Source organism: Amaranthus tricolor, chromosome 16 (assembly GCF_026212465.1).
Source record: "Amaranthus tricolor cultivar Red isolate AtriRed21 chromosome 16, ASM2621246v1, whole genome shotgun sequence".
NCBI lineage: Eukaryota > Viridiplantae > Streptophyta > Magnoliopsida > Caryophyllales > Amaranthaceae > Amaranthus > Amaranthus tricolor.
The window spans coordinates 5,062,365-5,078,861 of record NC_080062.1 but is presented as its reverse complement, the minus strand read 5'-3'; the positions used below and the strand labels follow the sequence as shown (position 1 = coordinate 5,078,861).

General features: G+C 35.0%; 1 protein-coding gene across 3 annotated transcripts; it reads left to right on the top strand.

Moving 5' to 3' along the window:
• The first annotated feature begins 3,160 nt into the window (after positions 1-3,160).
• Positions 3,161-16,308, top strand: LOC130803084 (uncharacterized). 3 transcript variants are annotated; one of them, XR_009039849.1, is made up of 6 exons: positions 3,161-3,820; positions 8,827-9,312; positions 13,913-14,425; positions 14,508-14,965; positions 15,172-15,248; positions 15,446-16,296. XR_009039849.1 is itself a non-coding variant. In XM_057667251.1 (4 exons), exons 1-4 carry the CDS (start codon positions 3,287-3,289, stop codon positions 14,589-14,591), a joined length of 1,617 nt encoding a protein of 538 aa, XP_057523234.1. In that variant the 5' UTR covers positions 3,161-3,286; the 3' UTR covers positions 14,592-16,308. The 3 variants fall into 3 exon arrangements, 1 of the variants encoding a protein (XP_057523234.1); XR_009039848.1 differs by having other exon boundaries at positions 14,508-15,248; positions 15,446-16,302; XM_057667251.1 differs by having other exon boundaries at positions 14,508-16,308.
• The last annotated feature ends 189 nt before the right edge of the window (positions 16,309-16,497 follow it).

The following is a 16,497-nucleotide window of genomic DNA, read 5'->3' as shown; positions in this document are numbered from 1 at the left end:
AGTGGGATACACTGGGTATGATGATGATAAATTCAAATTAAAAATCCAACAATTCAACCAATTTGCCATAATTTCGACCCTAATATTGCTAGTAATAAATTAAATATTTCTACACTCCATCACCAAAAGCCCTAATTTTATTAGATTTCAATCAATAACAAATTAAATATTCAAAAATGCCATACTACTTGCTGAAACAAGACAAAAATCCCACATACACTCTTCCATAATAAGCTTAATTTTCATACTTAAACCTTTAGGTTGCCTACAACTTTTACCAAATTTCTTCCCTCAAATGCAACAAACACCCAAATCAAATAAAAAAAACTAGAAATTTCTATCCTACTATTGCTATTACTACCAACAAATCAAAACTCCTTTACCAAAACCCTAAGTTGCAACAAACACTCAAATAAAACCCTAAATTCGCACAACACAGAGAATAGAACAAGAAAAATTTAACACCCTTGAATTAACCAGAATCGTGAAGGAAGGGAGGAAATTCGGGTGTTACAAAGAAAGCAGGAGAAGGAAGCCATACCTGTAATCGAATGAAGGGTTGGCCGGTCAGTTGCAGAGATGACCGGAAATCGAATGGGATGGGCTGAGATCGAAGGCTGGGCAAAGACTCGAAGTCTGGGCTACCATGTAAATGCTGCTCTTCGAATGAACTGGGATTTCAAATCGGATATTTCATGATATACCACTGAGTTTCTTCGAAATTCACCATATACCACACGAAATGTTTTGATTCACCATATACCATTGAGTTTATGTCCGTTAGCACAGAATACCATTAATGACAACTGCCGTCAGTATGCCGTTTGTGGTAAATTAATAATTCACCATATACCATTTACTTTTTTTATTTGCGTCAAATACCATTGTTTTTAGACAACTCAGCAAACCCACATCGAAGAGAATTGTATTCATTTCTCTTAAATTGTAGACTACTAGAACTAGATGCCTACAGCCAAAATATGCCTCCGTTCAACTCAACTCAATGAAGCTTATTAGGCATTTATGGTTGTCATAGTTTCATTCTTGCATTTCATACTCTCAAAAGCAAGAAAAGCAGACTATAAGTACTCTTTCAATTAGTTCGTACAGTATGTACAGTAAAGTGAACAATTACATCATAATATAGTCCAAGACTCATCATAAATTGATTAGTCATCTTCATTACAGGAGCATAATGCACCACAACAACTTCATCATTCAACTTCACGTAACTCAAATTTCTCAAGATCATTAATCATCATTCAAGTATGCCAATAGAATTCAAATAAAAAAAAGACATGAAAAGAATGTGAATTCTGATTGCCTCTCAAAACCCTAACTTCGAAGAAATGCTTATATATCAGTATGAACTAAGGTAACAATCTCCTTAAGAAGTGTTCAAATGCTAATTTTTCCTTTTCTTTAACAAAAATAAAACCTCTATATTACATCTACAATACTCAACTGCACACTAATTAAGAATCAAGAAGGTCAAATTTTCCCTTATTCATACCTTAATCATAAACTCACACAGTTCAATCAATTATCCACAAAAGCCCTAAATTAAACAATTTTCACAATCAATCAACCAACCTCACACTGACGAGCATTACTGTGATTAAGCCATTGAAGAAGACAATCCTGATGAACAAACTTAATACTACCGCTACAAGCACACGGATATCTCAACGGATTATCAGCCTCACCAGGGTTTCGAAAAATCCTACAAACATCCTCATCTTCATCATCATCATCATCAAACACATTCCTCGCAACTGATGATGATGACGCTGCCGGAACCGAAAACTCAGAGCTATCCCCGGATGATTTTCTCTCTTTATCTTGATCTTCGATTTTAACTTCGCTTGAATCAATCATTTCGTTCAAAGACGCATCATTTGAGGTTGAATTTAAGGATTGGATCTGAGAATCGAACGATGACGTTGGTGATGCCGACGAAATCTCCATTAAGGATTTTAAGGATTTTTGATGGATTTCAAGGGTTCTAGATCAATGTAGACGAATACAAAGTTTCTTGAATGGAGAAGAAGAAAGATGGAGGATCAATTTTTTGAAGAAATACGTTGTGTTTGGGGAAGTTAAGCCTAACAATGGCGCCTGTTGAATGCGTAAGGGCATACTGGTAATTTACCACAAACGGCACACTGACGGCAGTTGTCATTAATGGTATTCTGTGCTAACGGACGTAAACTCAATGGTATATGATGAATTAAAACATTTCGTGTGGTATATGGTGAATTTCGAAGAAACTCAGTGGTATATCATGAAATATCCAATTTCAAATAGTATTGAACTCAGTAAATGCTATTTGAAAATATATGGGTAACAGTACACAAACATTTTTGTGTGTTTAAAGCTATGGAAAATTTTAATGCAATTGTTGGATGCTACCATGTGGAATTCTCTTAAAAATGTGCTATCATCGGCATTTCATTAAAACTGAATGCTATCAGGTGGAATTTCCCTTAATTAATTCTTTTATGTTTTAGTAAAAGTGGTGCTGGGTGTCGAGAAGGTCTTAATAAATAACGGTTATTTACGAGGTTAACAAATTACGAAAATTTAAAATAGATAAGATTATTTATCAAAAAAAAGCACATAATAAGACACGGATGAACTTATTTCCATTTATAAGCACCACCACCGTCAGAGATCAGGTTCATTCTAGTTCGCAGTTAGTAACTGCGAACAAAGGGAGATTGGTAAAAAAAAGTCAAAATCATTGTTCCCATTTATTAACTGCGAACAAAAGAGACCGTGTCAAACAGGGTCAACCGTCTGTTCACAGTTAGTAACTGCGAACAAAGGGTTGCCCCTGTTCCTCTATTCCCGGTTAGTAAGTGGGATCAGGGCTTTTGGTCAAAAAAAAATAAAAAATCAACAGTCTGTTCGCACTTATTAACTGCGAACAATCCTTTTGGTTTTTTTGAATCACAACACTTGTTCGTAGTTAATTAGTGCGACAACACTTATTTTTTTAATAAATAATTTTATCTATTTCAAATTTTCACAAATTACAATGAAAGTTTTATTATTTTACTTTATCTTTTTAATTTTGTTTATTTTATTATTTTTTAATCCTTTTTTGTTAATTTTATTATTTTTTTATCCTTTTATGGTGATAAAGAATTTTTGGTTTGTGTCTAACGCAAAAACAGCTCTCCAAGTTGTGTAAACCTGTAAACCCAGAATCTCCCTGTCTTTCCCAGTTTTGAACTCTCACGCCACCACCATTTCAATCGCTCTTCTTCCTCTATCCACAACAATGGCGGTTGAAACCAAAGACCTCGACAATCAACCCCCGACTCCCCCAGCTACTTTTACAAACAATGGCGACATCGACGAGGAACCAGAAGAAAACGACGAAGAAGAAGACGAAGAAGACGACGACGCCATTGATGAAGACGATGATGAAGAAAAAGAATCTTCTTCATCGAAGATAAAACCAAATGATGCATTAATTAAGGATAAAATGACGAAGCTTGTCAATCGAGTGAGGTCGGAACCCATTGCCCTAAGAGTTCATGATGTGGTTATTAAGGGGAATTTGAAGACTAAAGATTCTGTAATTGAAGCGGAGATTTTAGATGAATTGAAACGAGCTTCTACTTTGCAAGAGATCTTTCAAGCTGCTGCAATTGCGAATTTAAAGCTTCGGCAGTTGGATATTTTTGATTCGGTTAATTTTACTATTGATTCTGGACCTAAAGAGTTGCCTGGCACTGCTAATGTTATTGTTGAGGTTTTGGAGACGACGCGTCCGGTTACTGGTGAAATTGGTGTTTACACTAAGCCTGGGGTATAGCTTTCTTATTTTGATTTGATATTTTGAGAATTTGATTATGTTATCTTGTGAAGAATTATTTAGATGCCTTTAAATTGTTATTTTTATTGTTTGATGAGAATGTTATTGAATGCATTACTATTTATGTGAAGCTAATTCAGTTCGGAGGCAATGGCAATATACTTATATGCTAAGTGTAACATAATTTGCAAGCTAAGTCATTTTTTCACTCTTCATTCGCTCCTAGTGACCCAAATATTTGCTCAAAATGCCCAAAAATAGTCCATGCGAACCATGATTCCACTTATTGCTTTGCTATTCACGAGGAGATTAGTAATTCATGTGAAATATGGAGTGTGGAATTGAGTTATGACTTGTGTAAGACATGACTAAACCCTGAACAATGTGTTTGTTGGAACTTGGAATGTTGATTTGCTTAAGACTTTGGGGTTGAAAGTATTAGTACTGTTATGGGTCTATGGCTCAAGGTTTTGATTGTAAGATTGTAATGTTAGGACATTATTGCCTTCTGGTGATTGTGTAAAAGAAGTAGGGAAGCATAGTATATATTCTATTATCCAAATGCTATTAAGCCCCTTCAACCTAGGGGCTAGGGTGGAAATCGGGTGGGTCAGATGTATGTGACCTCAACCTTAATAATACAACTAACAAAGAGGTTGTTTCTAACTGATCCTTGGTAGTAAACATCACGTGCAATTTCTATAAATAAGAAGTGCACATGATTTAATGAGCCACTTTACTTTTGTCCATTATAATCTGAAATCGAAGAATTATAAATTTTTGGTCCCGTCAAAATAATGTACATAAGTAAGAAAGTGTAGTGTTGTCTAAATTGGAGTGTTATTGGAGTGGTAATGATAATTATTTAGCCCTTTTTGATTGAAGTAATTTTTAGTTGTACCCTTGTAGATGTTCAACTATTGTAGTTAACTTTAATTGTTGTTTCAAATCTAAGTTATGGGAAAGAGTGATAGAGATAAAAATCAATTTGGATTTATGCCAAGAAGATCTATAATGGAAGCAATTCATTTTATGAGACAAAAAATGGAGTACTGTAGGTGTAGAAAAAGAGACTCGCACATAGTTTTATTGACTTGGAAAAAGATTATGACAAGGTACCAAGATAAGTATTTTGGTGGACAATGACAAAGAAGTGTATTCCTAAAAAATAAATTAATATAGTGCAAGATGTGTATTAAGAAGTGAAGTTAAATGTTCACACGTGAAAGGGCAACTATAGATTTCCCAATCACAATTGGCCTTCACAAAGGCTCGTCCCTAAGTCCCTTTTTAGCTCAGATGAGATAACTCGATTTTTACTAGGAGACTACGTTTGTATACTAACAGTATTGTTTTAGGAGATGAGACGGTAAATGCTAAGTTAGAACAATGGAGAGAAGAGTTGGAATCACGAGATTTTGAATTAAGTCGGAGTAAGATGGAGTGCATAAACTGCAACTTTAGTACATTTGAGATAACAAGAGATACTATAAAGTTAGAAGAGAAAGAAATCACTCCAAGTGAATGCCTTAAATATCTTGGGTCTATATTTCGGAGTAGTGGGAACATTAAATAAGATATGGTCCAAAAAAATGTGAGTGGAAAAAATGAAGAGCTGCTACAGGGATATTATATGATTAATGTGTGCCTCTAAAGCTAAAAAGATAAATTTTATCGAACGACCATTAGATCAGTGCTACTGTATGGATCGTAAAGGATTGTAGTGGGAAGATGGTAGCAGCGGAAATGCAAATGCTTTGATGTATGAGTAGGCATATTTTTAGGGATAGAATTCTAAACGAAAATATAAGAGATGGTATAGAAGTTGCAAATTTTGAGGAATAAATGTAAGAGAATCGTTTTAGATTGTTAGGGTATGTGCAATGGCGGGGTATTAGCGAACCAGTAAGGAAGATAGAAAGTTAAAACTTGGGGGACTTAAAAAAGGGCAAGGAAGAGCGAAGATGACCCTGAGGACAAGAGTAAAACGAGTTATGAAGGATTTAGACTTAGGAATTGAGATGGTAGAAAATTGAAATGAATTGAAAGCAAGAATTCATATGGACAACTAATGAAACTAATATATTGGTTCATGTAGTAGCCGACCCCAATCTTTGCATTGTTGTTGTTGTCATTTTGTTTTGTAGAACTAGCTCTTACAGGTACCTCTTAAATAACGTCTACTAATTTCTCTAAAATATAGTTACTGTCCTACCATTTAAAGCTACCATAAACTGCCTAAACTAATGTTTTTTTTTGACCATAGTAGAGTTTTGGCTTGTTTAAAACCTGAAAGTTACAAGCTGAGGACTTTGAGAAACTAGAGTTAGAGGTATGTAGTTGGAAATGGTGATGACATATACTGTTTGTATTAGTAGACATATCTCTTAAACATTCAAGAATGAACATTGATGTTTAGACACATTTTTAAAATAAGTGCCAATTTGATAACTAATATAGTCACTTGGATTGATGTGGGTATTTTTTTCTGGTTCATTTAAATTTTATCAATAACTAAAAAGCTTACACTGTAGCAACAATCCACAATCTTAGAACCCTCCAAAATAGCAGCAATGCCAATAACCAGGAAACCACACTTCTAGGAAGAGATGTGTTTGAGATCCCTCTTGTTTGTAGGTATCAGCAAATTTATAAGTAAAATGTAACAAAAAGAATCTCACTGCTGAAAAATTAAAGCCGGCATCATTGGCTCATTGTTGAAACATCAAAGCTGGTCTCACTATTTTCAGGCATCGACTTAATACCTTAAAACAATATATCTCTGAAAATTTGCTGGATTTTTACTACTAGTATTACTCTTCTGTTATTCCTATCCAACCATATCCTGTAAATGCCCTTCATGAAACACTATAAAGAGTTGCAATGGGCCTGCTTTCTTTTTGCGTTTTCTGGCTGCAATGTAGCTTATTCTGTTGTGGTTAGTGGCTTATCCTGTTGTAGTAAATGGAGTATAGCTGACCAAATATAGTGAACACTTCTTGAATGCCGTGTAAAACTGATGAGTAAAAAGATTACTCAAACTCTTACTTACACTTTGGAAAGAGATCCATTGCTTCATTATTGTTATTTTCTTGTACTATGACAGAGTTATGTTATTTTCATGTTCTCTTTCTTCACCTTGTATAGTTCCTGTACTTGTGAGTATATGATTAAGACTCAAGCTGTCTCTTTAGTACTCTCTGCGTTTTCCACTCTAAGCCTTGTAGAGGTGAGGGCGTAAGCATGGAAAACAAAGGGGCTGGTTCTGTTAGTTTATTGAAGTATTAGAGTATAATACGTAAAGAATTTAAAAGCTTTACTAGTTAGTGCTTAGACTTTTACAGTTTTTTTTTTGGTCGAGATTCAAGGCAGGACTTTCAGTAGAGTTGCAAAACTATGCTGGCTGTCCCTTCCTAAAAGAAAAGGTCAGAATTGCCTATGTAAGTTACATGTAGTGCTATTTTCGATTATTTGGATATTTGACAGGCTATTATGGGACTGGGATCTGGCAAATAGTCTGTTCCTCTTTTCTAATAATTAATAATTAATAATTAATGCATTAGCAACAATAATGCCAAAATCTTTTCCCAAAAAACCAATGTAATAAATGATGGCTAGAAACTAGGTCCTTCTGGTTTGAATTTAGGTGTAGCGAGCTAGCTTGAACTAATTGCAATTTCCTGGGACTATAGGATAATACATTTGTGCATTTGATGAAGGCGAAACATAGTCATTCTATAGTGTTATTATGACTAGAGTTGATATATATTCTACTTGTGCTCTAGTTTCTTTGACATGAATGGTTGATCAGGAGGATATAGATGGAGCAATTGTGTTTATTTGTGAGCTTAAATATGACACCCGTTTTAAATTGTGATCGAGTATAGAAGATAAAGTTTCATACTTTATACGCGGGTTATGACTTATGTACCAATAAGAGGTGTCGCTAATTCTGTTTCATATCCTTGTAAAATGATGCTTTCAACTTTACCACATAAATATCTTGAGTTATGACCATGACATTTTAAATTTTTAAAAAGGGCCCTATCGTATGATTTGTGAACCCTTTATTCTAAGTTAACGTCATGGTCATAATCAAGAAACACATGATTTAACAAGACACACAAGACACATCATTTTTTTAATGTCATGGTCATAAGATTCATAACTGATAACTCATAACTTTGAAAATGTCAAGGTCATAACTCAAGATCTATAGCTTCACATAAACAAGAAACCCATGATTTAACAAGACACACATTGTTTTATATAAAAAATCTTTAAGTTGCAATGTTCGATGAATGAAAAGGGAAGATTGGTATAGAGAGAAATTAATTACCTGTTGTTTTATTTTATATGTCGGAACAGTTAGCTTTTCGAATCCATTTCTATCGAGAGAATGACTTGAAACAAGTAGGGAAATAAAAATAGCAAAATTTGACTTTTTAACAGGAATTTTGTTATGGCTTTCCCATTGCGCTCTCCCTTTACAGAAGCTGGGCATTATTTGTTACCTCTTTTCTGTTTGCAAACTCATTGGACTCCACAAGCTGCAGCCTGCTCATCCAATTAGCTTTTTCTTATTTTACTTCTAAGATTATTATTACTACTTTCCAAATGGCATAAAAATGAGGTTCTGTGACGTTTCTACCTGGTATTTTCCACAATAGAGAGGCTTTGAAACATAATGGTATGTGATTTGAGAAGATTCTTTGCAAATAAGCTTTTACTTATTTTACTTCTAAGATTATTATTATTAATACTTTCCAAATGGCATAAAATGAGGTCCTGTGACCTTTTTACCTGGTATGTTCCAGATAGAGAGGCTTTGAAAAATAATGGTGTGTGATTTGAGAAGATTCATAGCATTAATTATGTGTTTATGGCTTTGACACACTATTCATTTCTTCCATTAAAGAACCGTTTTCCTTCGGTGTTTGATTCCTGCTGCTTGTGTGATTGTGTTATGCTGTTTCTGATCCTAACATTTGCTTTAATAGGCTAGATCATGGTCTATTGACGGAACCTTGAAGCTGAAGAATCTGCTTGGTCATGCCGATATTTGGGATGGATCTGTTTCTTATGGATGGGATCAGACAACAGATGTGAGTGCTGGGGTTTCACTGCCCAGAATCAGACATTGGCCATCACCAGTTTTTGCTCGAGCATCTCTATTTTCCCAAGACTGGATCAAGTTTTCCTCTTACAAAGAACAAGGACTAGGCTTTGGTCTTGGTCTACTATCAACAAGGAATCACGAGTTGGTATACAATTTGACTTGGCGCACCTTAACAGATGCGTCACAATTGGCTGGTGAATCAGTAAGGAGACAACTAGGGCACAGTTTGTTGTCTTCGTTGAAGTACACATTCAAAGTTGATAAGAGGGATTCTGTTTTGAGGCCTACTAGCGGACATGCTTATAGTTTTACTACTTTTTTAACTGGTCTGAGTCCTGATAGTCGGAGTGCACGTTTCCTGCGGCAGGTATGGTGTTATTCTTGTATTGAAACTTGGAACTGTTTGTATGGTGCTTGAGTTGATTTGAAATTTCAAACTATAATTAGTTTTTTATGTGATTCTGAGCTTTTGCTTCTCTGTAGTCATATCTTTTAATCTGGATCCACAGGAACCCGCTCCTTATGTTTCAGGCTTTCAGCCCTCCATCCCCATCACTTTGTTTATTGTCTCTTTCTTGAATTTTGTTTTGGTTTCACCTTTGTAAATGGATGGTTTTATGCGAGTATAACAATATTCAAAATCAATCGCACTCCACATATATACAGCTGCCCTCCACCTTGATCCAGAAAGCAGATATAAAGTCTAATGCCAGCTGAAAAGATAAACACACTTTACCTAGCAGAACCATATTTAGCTGACCTCTAGACTTTTCTCACTCATCGTCAACTCTTCGTATAACTTCCTCTTCCATATTTCTGATGTTAGTCTCCACAAACTTCTCCTTCACCAGACTTGTAGAAGTTGTACTTGCTTCAATGAAACAAATCTCGTCTTTTTCTTCCCTTGTTTATTTTTCCCATTAATGAAAGTAAAAAGTATATTATAAATGAAAATTTCAATTCAATAAATTTTAGTTAGATAGAGGATGTATTTGAGTTCAGTTATAAAATTGTAATTTTTTTTTTGTGACTTTTGAATTTTGATACAAGAAATTGCAATTTTACATCAAATTTCATAGAATAAAAGCGTGGATGTTATTGCATTATCACGGATGAGACAACTGGCAATGTTGCGACTCCTGTCGCATACATCACATTATGAATTACTAACTTCAATAAAAATCATTTTACCATAGTTTTTAAAGTTTTCTAGAAGATATATTTAAATTAAAGCTTATATTATACCTTTTAGAACCTGTTACATGTTAAAAAAATGATTATAATTGCCAATTTGTGGTATAACATCTTAGAATGGGTGTTACTCCATGATTTTAAATCACAAGCTATAAAGCGGCCATCATGTAACCAAAAATCTCTTGTTTAACAATAGTAGTAGCAATTGGAGGAATGAAAATAGGGTTTAAGTAACAGACGTGAACGGAGGAGATTCAGTAAGTCAAGAATGATTTCATATGTATTGAGGTTCCTAATGATCATGAAAAAAAGGACATGGGGTTTGAGGTACGAGAACAGGCGAGGAAAATGATAGAACTTTTGTGCGAGAGAAAATAAAGGTAAAAATAGAAAAAAATGAATATAATAAATGATGGATAGTTAAATGGGTGTGGTTGGTTTACTTGTATTGTGTAAAAAGGATGAATGGTGGCACCATGGGAGTGTGGATATGAAGAGGGGAGTGCAAATTTAAGTCTCCTTCAGTGTGTCCATCTTGAATACTTCTATATGTGTATATAGTATATACGCACATTAAAGTTGTCTTTAAGAAATATGCCTCTTTATTTGAAGGGGAAAGTGTTGGAAATTCGGAGTAGTTATCTATAACTCGATTCGACGTTGTTTTGGTAAATTAAATCGAAAAGGGATAAATCATCATCATCATTATCTATCCAATCGCTTATAGGACTATGGTTAGGGGTTTGGGGTAAATGCTAAGTCAAAATGATGGAGATAAGAGTTGAAGTCACAAAGGTTTAGATTAAGTAGGAGACTAGTGGTAAGATGAAGTACATGAAGTATCACTTTAGTACAAACGAGATAATTAGAGACACTATAAAGCTAGAAGGTAATTGATATGGACGACCACAAACAAATCTATTGCTTCATGCTCTGAAAATCTTTGGGGAGTAAGACTTTGGCATTTCAATGAAAAAGGAAGTACAAAAGACTTGGTGCAAGACTAAAATTGGACCAAACTTAAAGTTTTAAAGTGCAACCAACAACTGGTCAGTGGCAATGATGACTTTATAGGTTGACTTGGTTAAAAGATTCATCGAATTTGCAAAAGAGAAACATAAGCATCGATGACTTGTGGGCAAACATTGACGAGTTGTTGGTGTGGGTGCATAGAGAACAAGTTGAGGCAGCTCCAACGAATCATCGGTTGTGGGCACTATTACTCGGAAGCATAGAGTAAAAAATACGGTAATGGTTGCGATTGCGATAACGAAACGGTGATGCGGTAACAAGAGTGATGGGTTTATCGTAACGCCTAAGTATCGGTCAAAACCAAAAGATATCCCTGGATATATCCCAAATCGCGGTTTTTTTACGCCTTTATAACGCGAGAAATATCGATTCGTGGTATTTAAAAACCTTTACAACACAGGTGACGAAATGCGACCTTGTTTTTACGCTATGCTCGGAACGCGGGTTACCGTGGTGTGTGGTGATCGGGGTTGGACGTTCCCAAATGCAGGTCCTTAGCGATCTACAAGAGGGTGGGACACGATCCGGGTAGTAGTTGTGCCTCATTCTTCTGCTTGAATGGAGTGCTTTTAGTAAAAGAGGGGAGCTGAGAGTGAGAGAATGTCGAGCAGCTGGTCAGATCAGAAAGGAAAGTTGAGAGATAAAGAAAATAAAAGGCTAGAGAGAAAAAGAAATACCTTCTCTAGCTCAACCTTTTCACCCCTTTTGTCTTCTTTTTTCATTTCCCAAATAACACATTCTTCTTTTCATATTTGTCAATTGTCAGATTGTCTTTTTATCCTTTTCACCCTAATAAGTTCTAGTTCATCCATTTTTATTATTTGTGTTTCCTATTTAAGTTGATTAACTACCTTATATGGTCCTGTTTATTTGTTTTGTAAATTTCATAATCCTTTTATAACATGAATTTTTATTGTTTTGAAATTTCACAATTGTACTTTTAATCTAAATTTAATTTTATTTTTTCTCTAGAAATAAAATCTTATTGTGATTTTTATATCATACCTGACTGTTTCTAAATCACCACAAGTGTTTCATGTCCCACGTTCCTGTTCCCGTTCCGAAACAATTAACGTTCCGGGTAACTATGGTTGTGGGTGATGACTCATCACTGTCGGCTATACTGCTGGGTAGATTTCGTCTGGTTTTATGCACGTTACACCGAGAGTTACTCTTGCGAAGTTTTGCGTGCTTGCTATGTTTCCCTTGAGAGTAATTCAAGTTATAAATTCGGGCACATTGGGGGACTAACTTTTTAAGTTTAGTATATGGCATTCCTAGCATAGATTTCATCAAGATTGTTTAAGAATCTTTTCAAGTTCATGAGTATGTGATCATTGGTAATTGGTTCATAGTTGCTGTCAAGCTCAAGTATCCATTGAACGGTTTCCAAGAGTTAAAGTTTGTCATTGTATTGTAGTTGTGTCTAAGTTGTGGATTGCAATTCCATTGTGGGAAAGGATGTTGCACGTCCACCTGTGATTCTTGTCTCTACAAATTTTTTTCCCTTTTTTCAGAGGCAAAGAGGAGCATGTATGCACCGATTGAATGTCGCTGCAAGACTTTAACCTTTCTTCTTACTCTTTCCAGCTGGGTTGCTGTCACTTTTTTATCCTTGGTCTTTGTCCGTGGTCGACAGTCAGTCATTTTTTTAGATAAATACTAATGTGAATTTTTGGTAGCAGAAAGCTTACATTCATGGACCTGTGGCTTTGTGAAATTGTATTCACTGAAAGGGAGAAGCTAAAATGTTTTGGATGATAATAGTAGGAATGAGCTTTTAGCAATGCTATGAAATATAATTGAGTGGTGACTAGGGGTGTTCAATGGGCCGGGCCCCCATTTTGAGCTCTTATCCGGCCCATTTTTAGAAGGGCTTTGTAAGGGTGGTCTATACTATAATTAAAATGAAGCGGGTTATAAAAGGGCTCAATAAGGGCCAAAAACGGGCCTTTGTAAATAGCATAATTAATGTATAGTTTAAATATTATAAATGACAATGTCAATAAAATTATTAATATTTTTTCAATTTAATTATTATAAATGATAATTTAATTGTTATAAATTGATAAATGGGGATTAAAATTTTTAGTAGTAAAAATGGGCCGGGCAGGCCCATTTAAAGCCCATATTAATTTTAAAGGGCCCTTATCCGGCCTGGCCCATATTTTCCTAAGCCCATCCCAGCCCTTATCCGGCCCATTGAACACCCCTAGTGGTGACCGGTGATTGTCAATTAACTTTGTTAATGTCATGGTAGTTCTAAGTGAGATAGTGACATATGCACCCAATATTATCCTGAAACTTTATGTTAAGTTGCTATGGATATCCCAGCTTGTATAGTTTATAGGTTTCCTGTGCCTTGACATGCAAATCATAAATTTACCCTTATAATTGGTATATTTAGCTTCCTTTTAGAAGATTTTTGGTTGTATCCCCATGCCCCTGATATATGTCTTCAACACTCATAACTACGATTAATTTTCGCTTTGTTTGCTGATTATGAGGTAATGATGTTTCTGCTAATTTCCAGCAACAATGATAGACTTATATGAGTAAATTACTGCCATATTAAGAATTTAGATGATCAAGGTACGAAAGTTTTGTTCATGTTTTCGTCTATGCTATAAGCTTTTTTGACAGATGTGATTGGTCCATGTCAATCATGAGGTGGGATACTTTTTTGATTATCTGCAGGTCTGCTATTCTAAACTAAACTGAGACAGCTATTTTACTTTCAGGAGTTTGATTTCCGTTATGCACTACCATTGGGATTTAATCACACGGCACTTAATTTTGGGCTCTCAGCTGGTGCTATCTTTCCATGGGGAAGGGGATGTTTAAACAGACCATCATCCCTGCCCGATAGGTTCTTCATGGGAGGCAATACTTCACCAGTTTGCTCGTTGTCTGGGCCAAGTTCTCTGTTGGGTTTTAAGTGTAGAGGACTTGGACCTACAGAACCACGTAGATCAACCAAAGACAAACCCGATAATGATTCCAGTGCTGCTGCTGAGAGGGATGCTCTAGGAGGAGATCTTGCTGTCTCTGCGTTTGCTGACCTCTCATTTGATCTTCCGCTGAAAGTTCTCAAGGATGCTGGGATCCATGGTCATATCTTTGCTGCGTCTGGAAATCTTGTTAAATTAACAGAGAATGAGTGGCAGAAATTCTCCGTGCAAAATTTCATGCAATCTTTTCGAACTACTGTTGGTTGTGGAATTATTATTCCCACTAAACTATTCCGGCTAGAGGTTAGTGTATTTTCTTTATCCTCCGATTTTGCACGCCTTGTAGTTAATAATGATTTTTATTTTCTTGCTTCTCATTGTATAGGTCAACTACTGCCACATAGTTAAGCAATTAGAGCATGATCATGGAAAAACTGGTGTGCAGTTCGGCTTTTCTTCTCCATTTTGAACATTGAAAAGGCATTGATTTTCTTATAAATTTCAGTTTTGTATTCCCAACTTCTATTTTTGCAATGTGATCTTGTCATTGAAGAGCTAAGACATCTGATCGAAAATGCTTTCATTTCTCCGATCAGCGAAGCATGAAAGAAGCGATTTATTTTATCTGAAAAATAATTTTCAAATAAGTGTTCTGGGATCTTGATTGCTCAGGGATCTACTTGTATACAATACTCTTGTCTAGTTTTCGCTGCAGCTTTCCATCAAGTTGTTCCTATGTAACATCACCAGTTTTGCAACAAAGAATACGCTAGCCTTACTGGAGAGATCTAGTAATTAGGCTGAAACTTTATGCTCGTATGATTGTTATTGACGAGGCTCCAGGTATTTATCTAGAGTTGACTCCCTTGATGTGGATTGTGACTATGATTTTTATTTATCGATAGCTTTAAAATCTACCATTTACCAATTGCTTCAAAATGTTTAGCTTTGATTATGTGATCGGAATCAATACACCTTCTATTGCTGTTGGCGTTAGGAAGCTCTAGATTTGAGCTTGGTATTATTGATTTAATTTGTGTCTTTTGCAGCATACAACGAAAAAGGGTTTATCAATGGATTCTGGATTTCTGCAAGTTATGTGCCATTTGCCAGCAGATGAGAAAAGGTAAAGAAGGAAATCTTTACAGTTTGCTGATTATAAGATTCGTGTCAGGTTACATACAATTTGTTATTGGAGGGTTTGCTAGAAGGGTGCCTTTAAATGTGGTGGGGGGGGTGTAGAATTATGGCGCTTCCTACTATCATTGTGTAGCGCTTATTTCTACAAACGCTGGGTTGATTTTTCCTCCTGGGCTTTTGTAGGTAATTGATGAAGAGCCCTATTTCTTCAAATGTTTCGTACGCTCGTCTGTCATCCCAAAATTCATCCTGATCAAACTTGGATCTTGCTTTGGTTTTTGTCTTTGGGTTGGCTTATTCTAAACTTCTCTTATTCTTTGACTTGAGTGGATCTCTTGTTTAGCTTCATTTTTGAAGTGTTTGGAGTGAGTTTTAGAGAATATTTTAAGAAAGTAAAAGAAGGTGAGAAGAGGAGAGGAGAGGAGAGGGGACATCTATGTGTTTTACTCGAATCTTATTTTTTTCCATCCAAACATAACAGTAGATTCGAGTATTAGTTGATCATGGAGTTGGAGACTCATGATACACTTTGGATGTCACTACAAGAAAGATGTTGGGAGTAAATGAAACGAAGGTAAAAAAACAAGTAGACGAAATAAATGTGAATGAGATCAAATGAGAGATTGTATACGTAGATGAGATGAATAGAGAAAATGTAGGCTAATGCTCAGTTCAATATGCAATTGGGCTTATATTTCTCAACAATTATTATTTAGTCAATCTTTCTTTGATTGAAATTAAATTCACATACTACTCACATTAATATAATTTTATGTAGTTTAATTTAATTTTATAGTTAGTGATATAAGAAAACATGTCCTTGATATTTTGGTAACTTTAAATAGTGAAGACAAAATTTGATTTTAGATCATGGGTGTTGTAAATATCAATGTACTACCAAAAGTGACTATCAATCAAGTTGAATGCTATCCTCAAAGTTAGTATTTTTTATACATTCTACTCTCTCCTATTCTGATTTTATTTGTTTTTAGCACTATTTACTAATTACTTTTAGTTTGTCTTATTTATTTTTAGCACTATTTATTAATTACTTTTAGTTGTATTTTATTTTTAATTTCAAAGTAGAAACATAATTAAGTGAGATTTTTTTTAATTTGTTTTAATGTAAGTTATTATATTAACTTTTTATAGTTTTTGATCAAGCACAGAGATATATAGATTTTAAAAGTAAAATAACATCGTCAAGTGTGTTCAATCAATGAGAATTATATTAT

Coding starts and splice junctions, on each gene's coding strand:
- LOC130803084 (XM_057667251.1), top strand. CDS start 3,287: ATGGCGGTTGAAACCAAAGACCTCGACAATCAACCCCCGACTCCCCCA. Junction 3,821..8,826: donor GTGTTTACACTAAGCCTGGG/GTATAGCTTTCT, acceptor TTGCTTTAATAG/GCTAGATCATGGTCTATTGA. Junction 9,313..13,912: donor GTGCACGTTTCCTGCGGCAG/GTATGGTGTTAT, acceptor TTTTACTTTCAG/GAGTTTGATTTCCGTTATGC.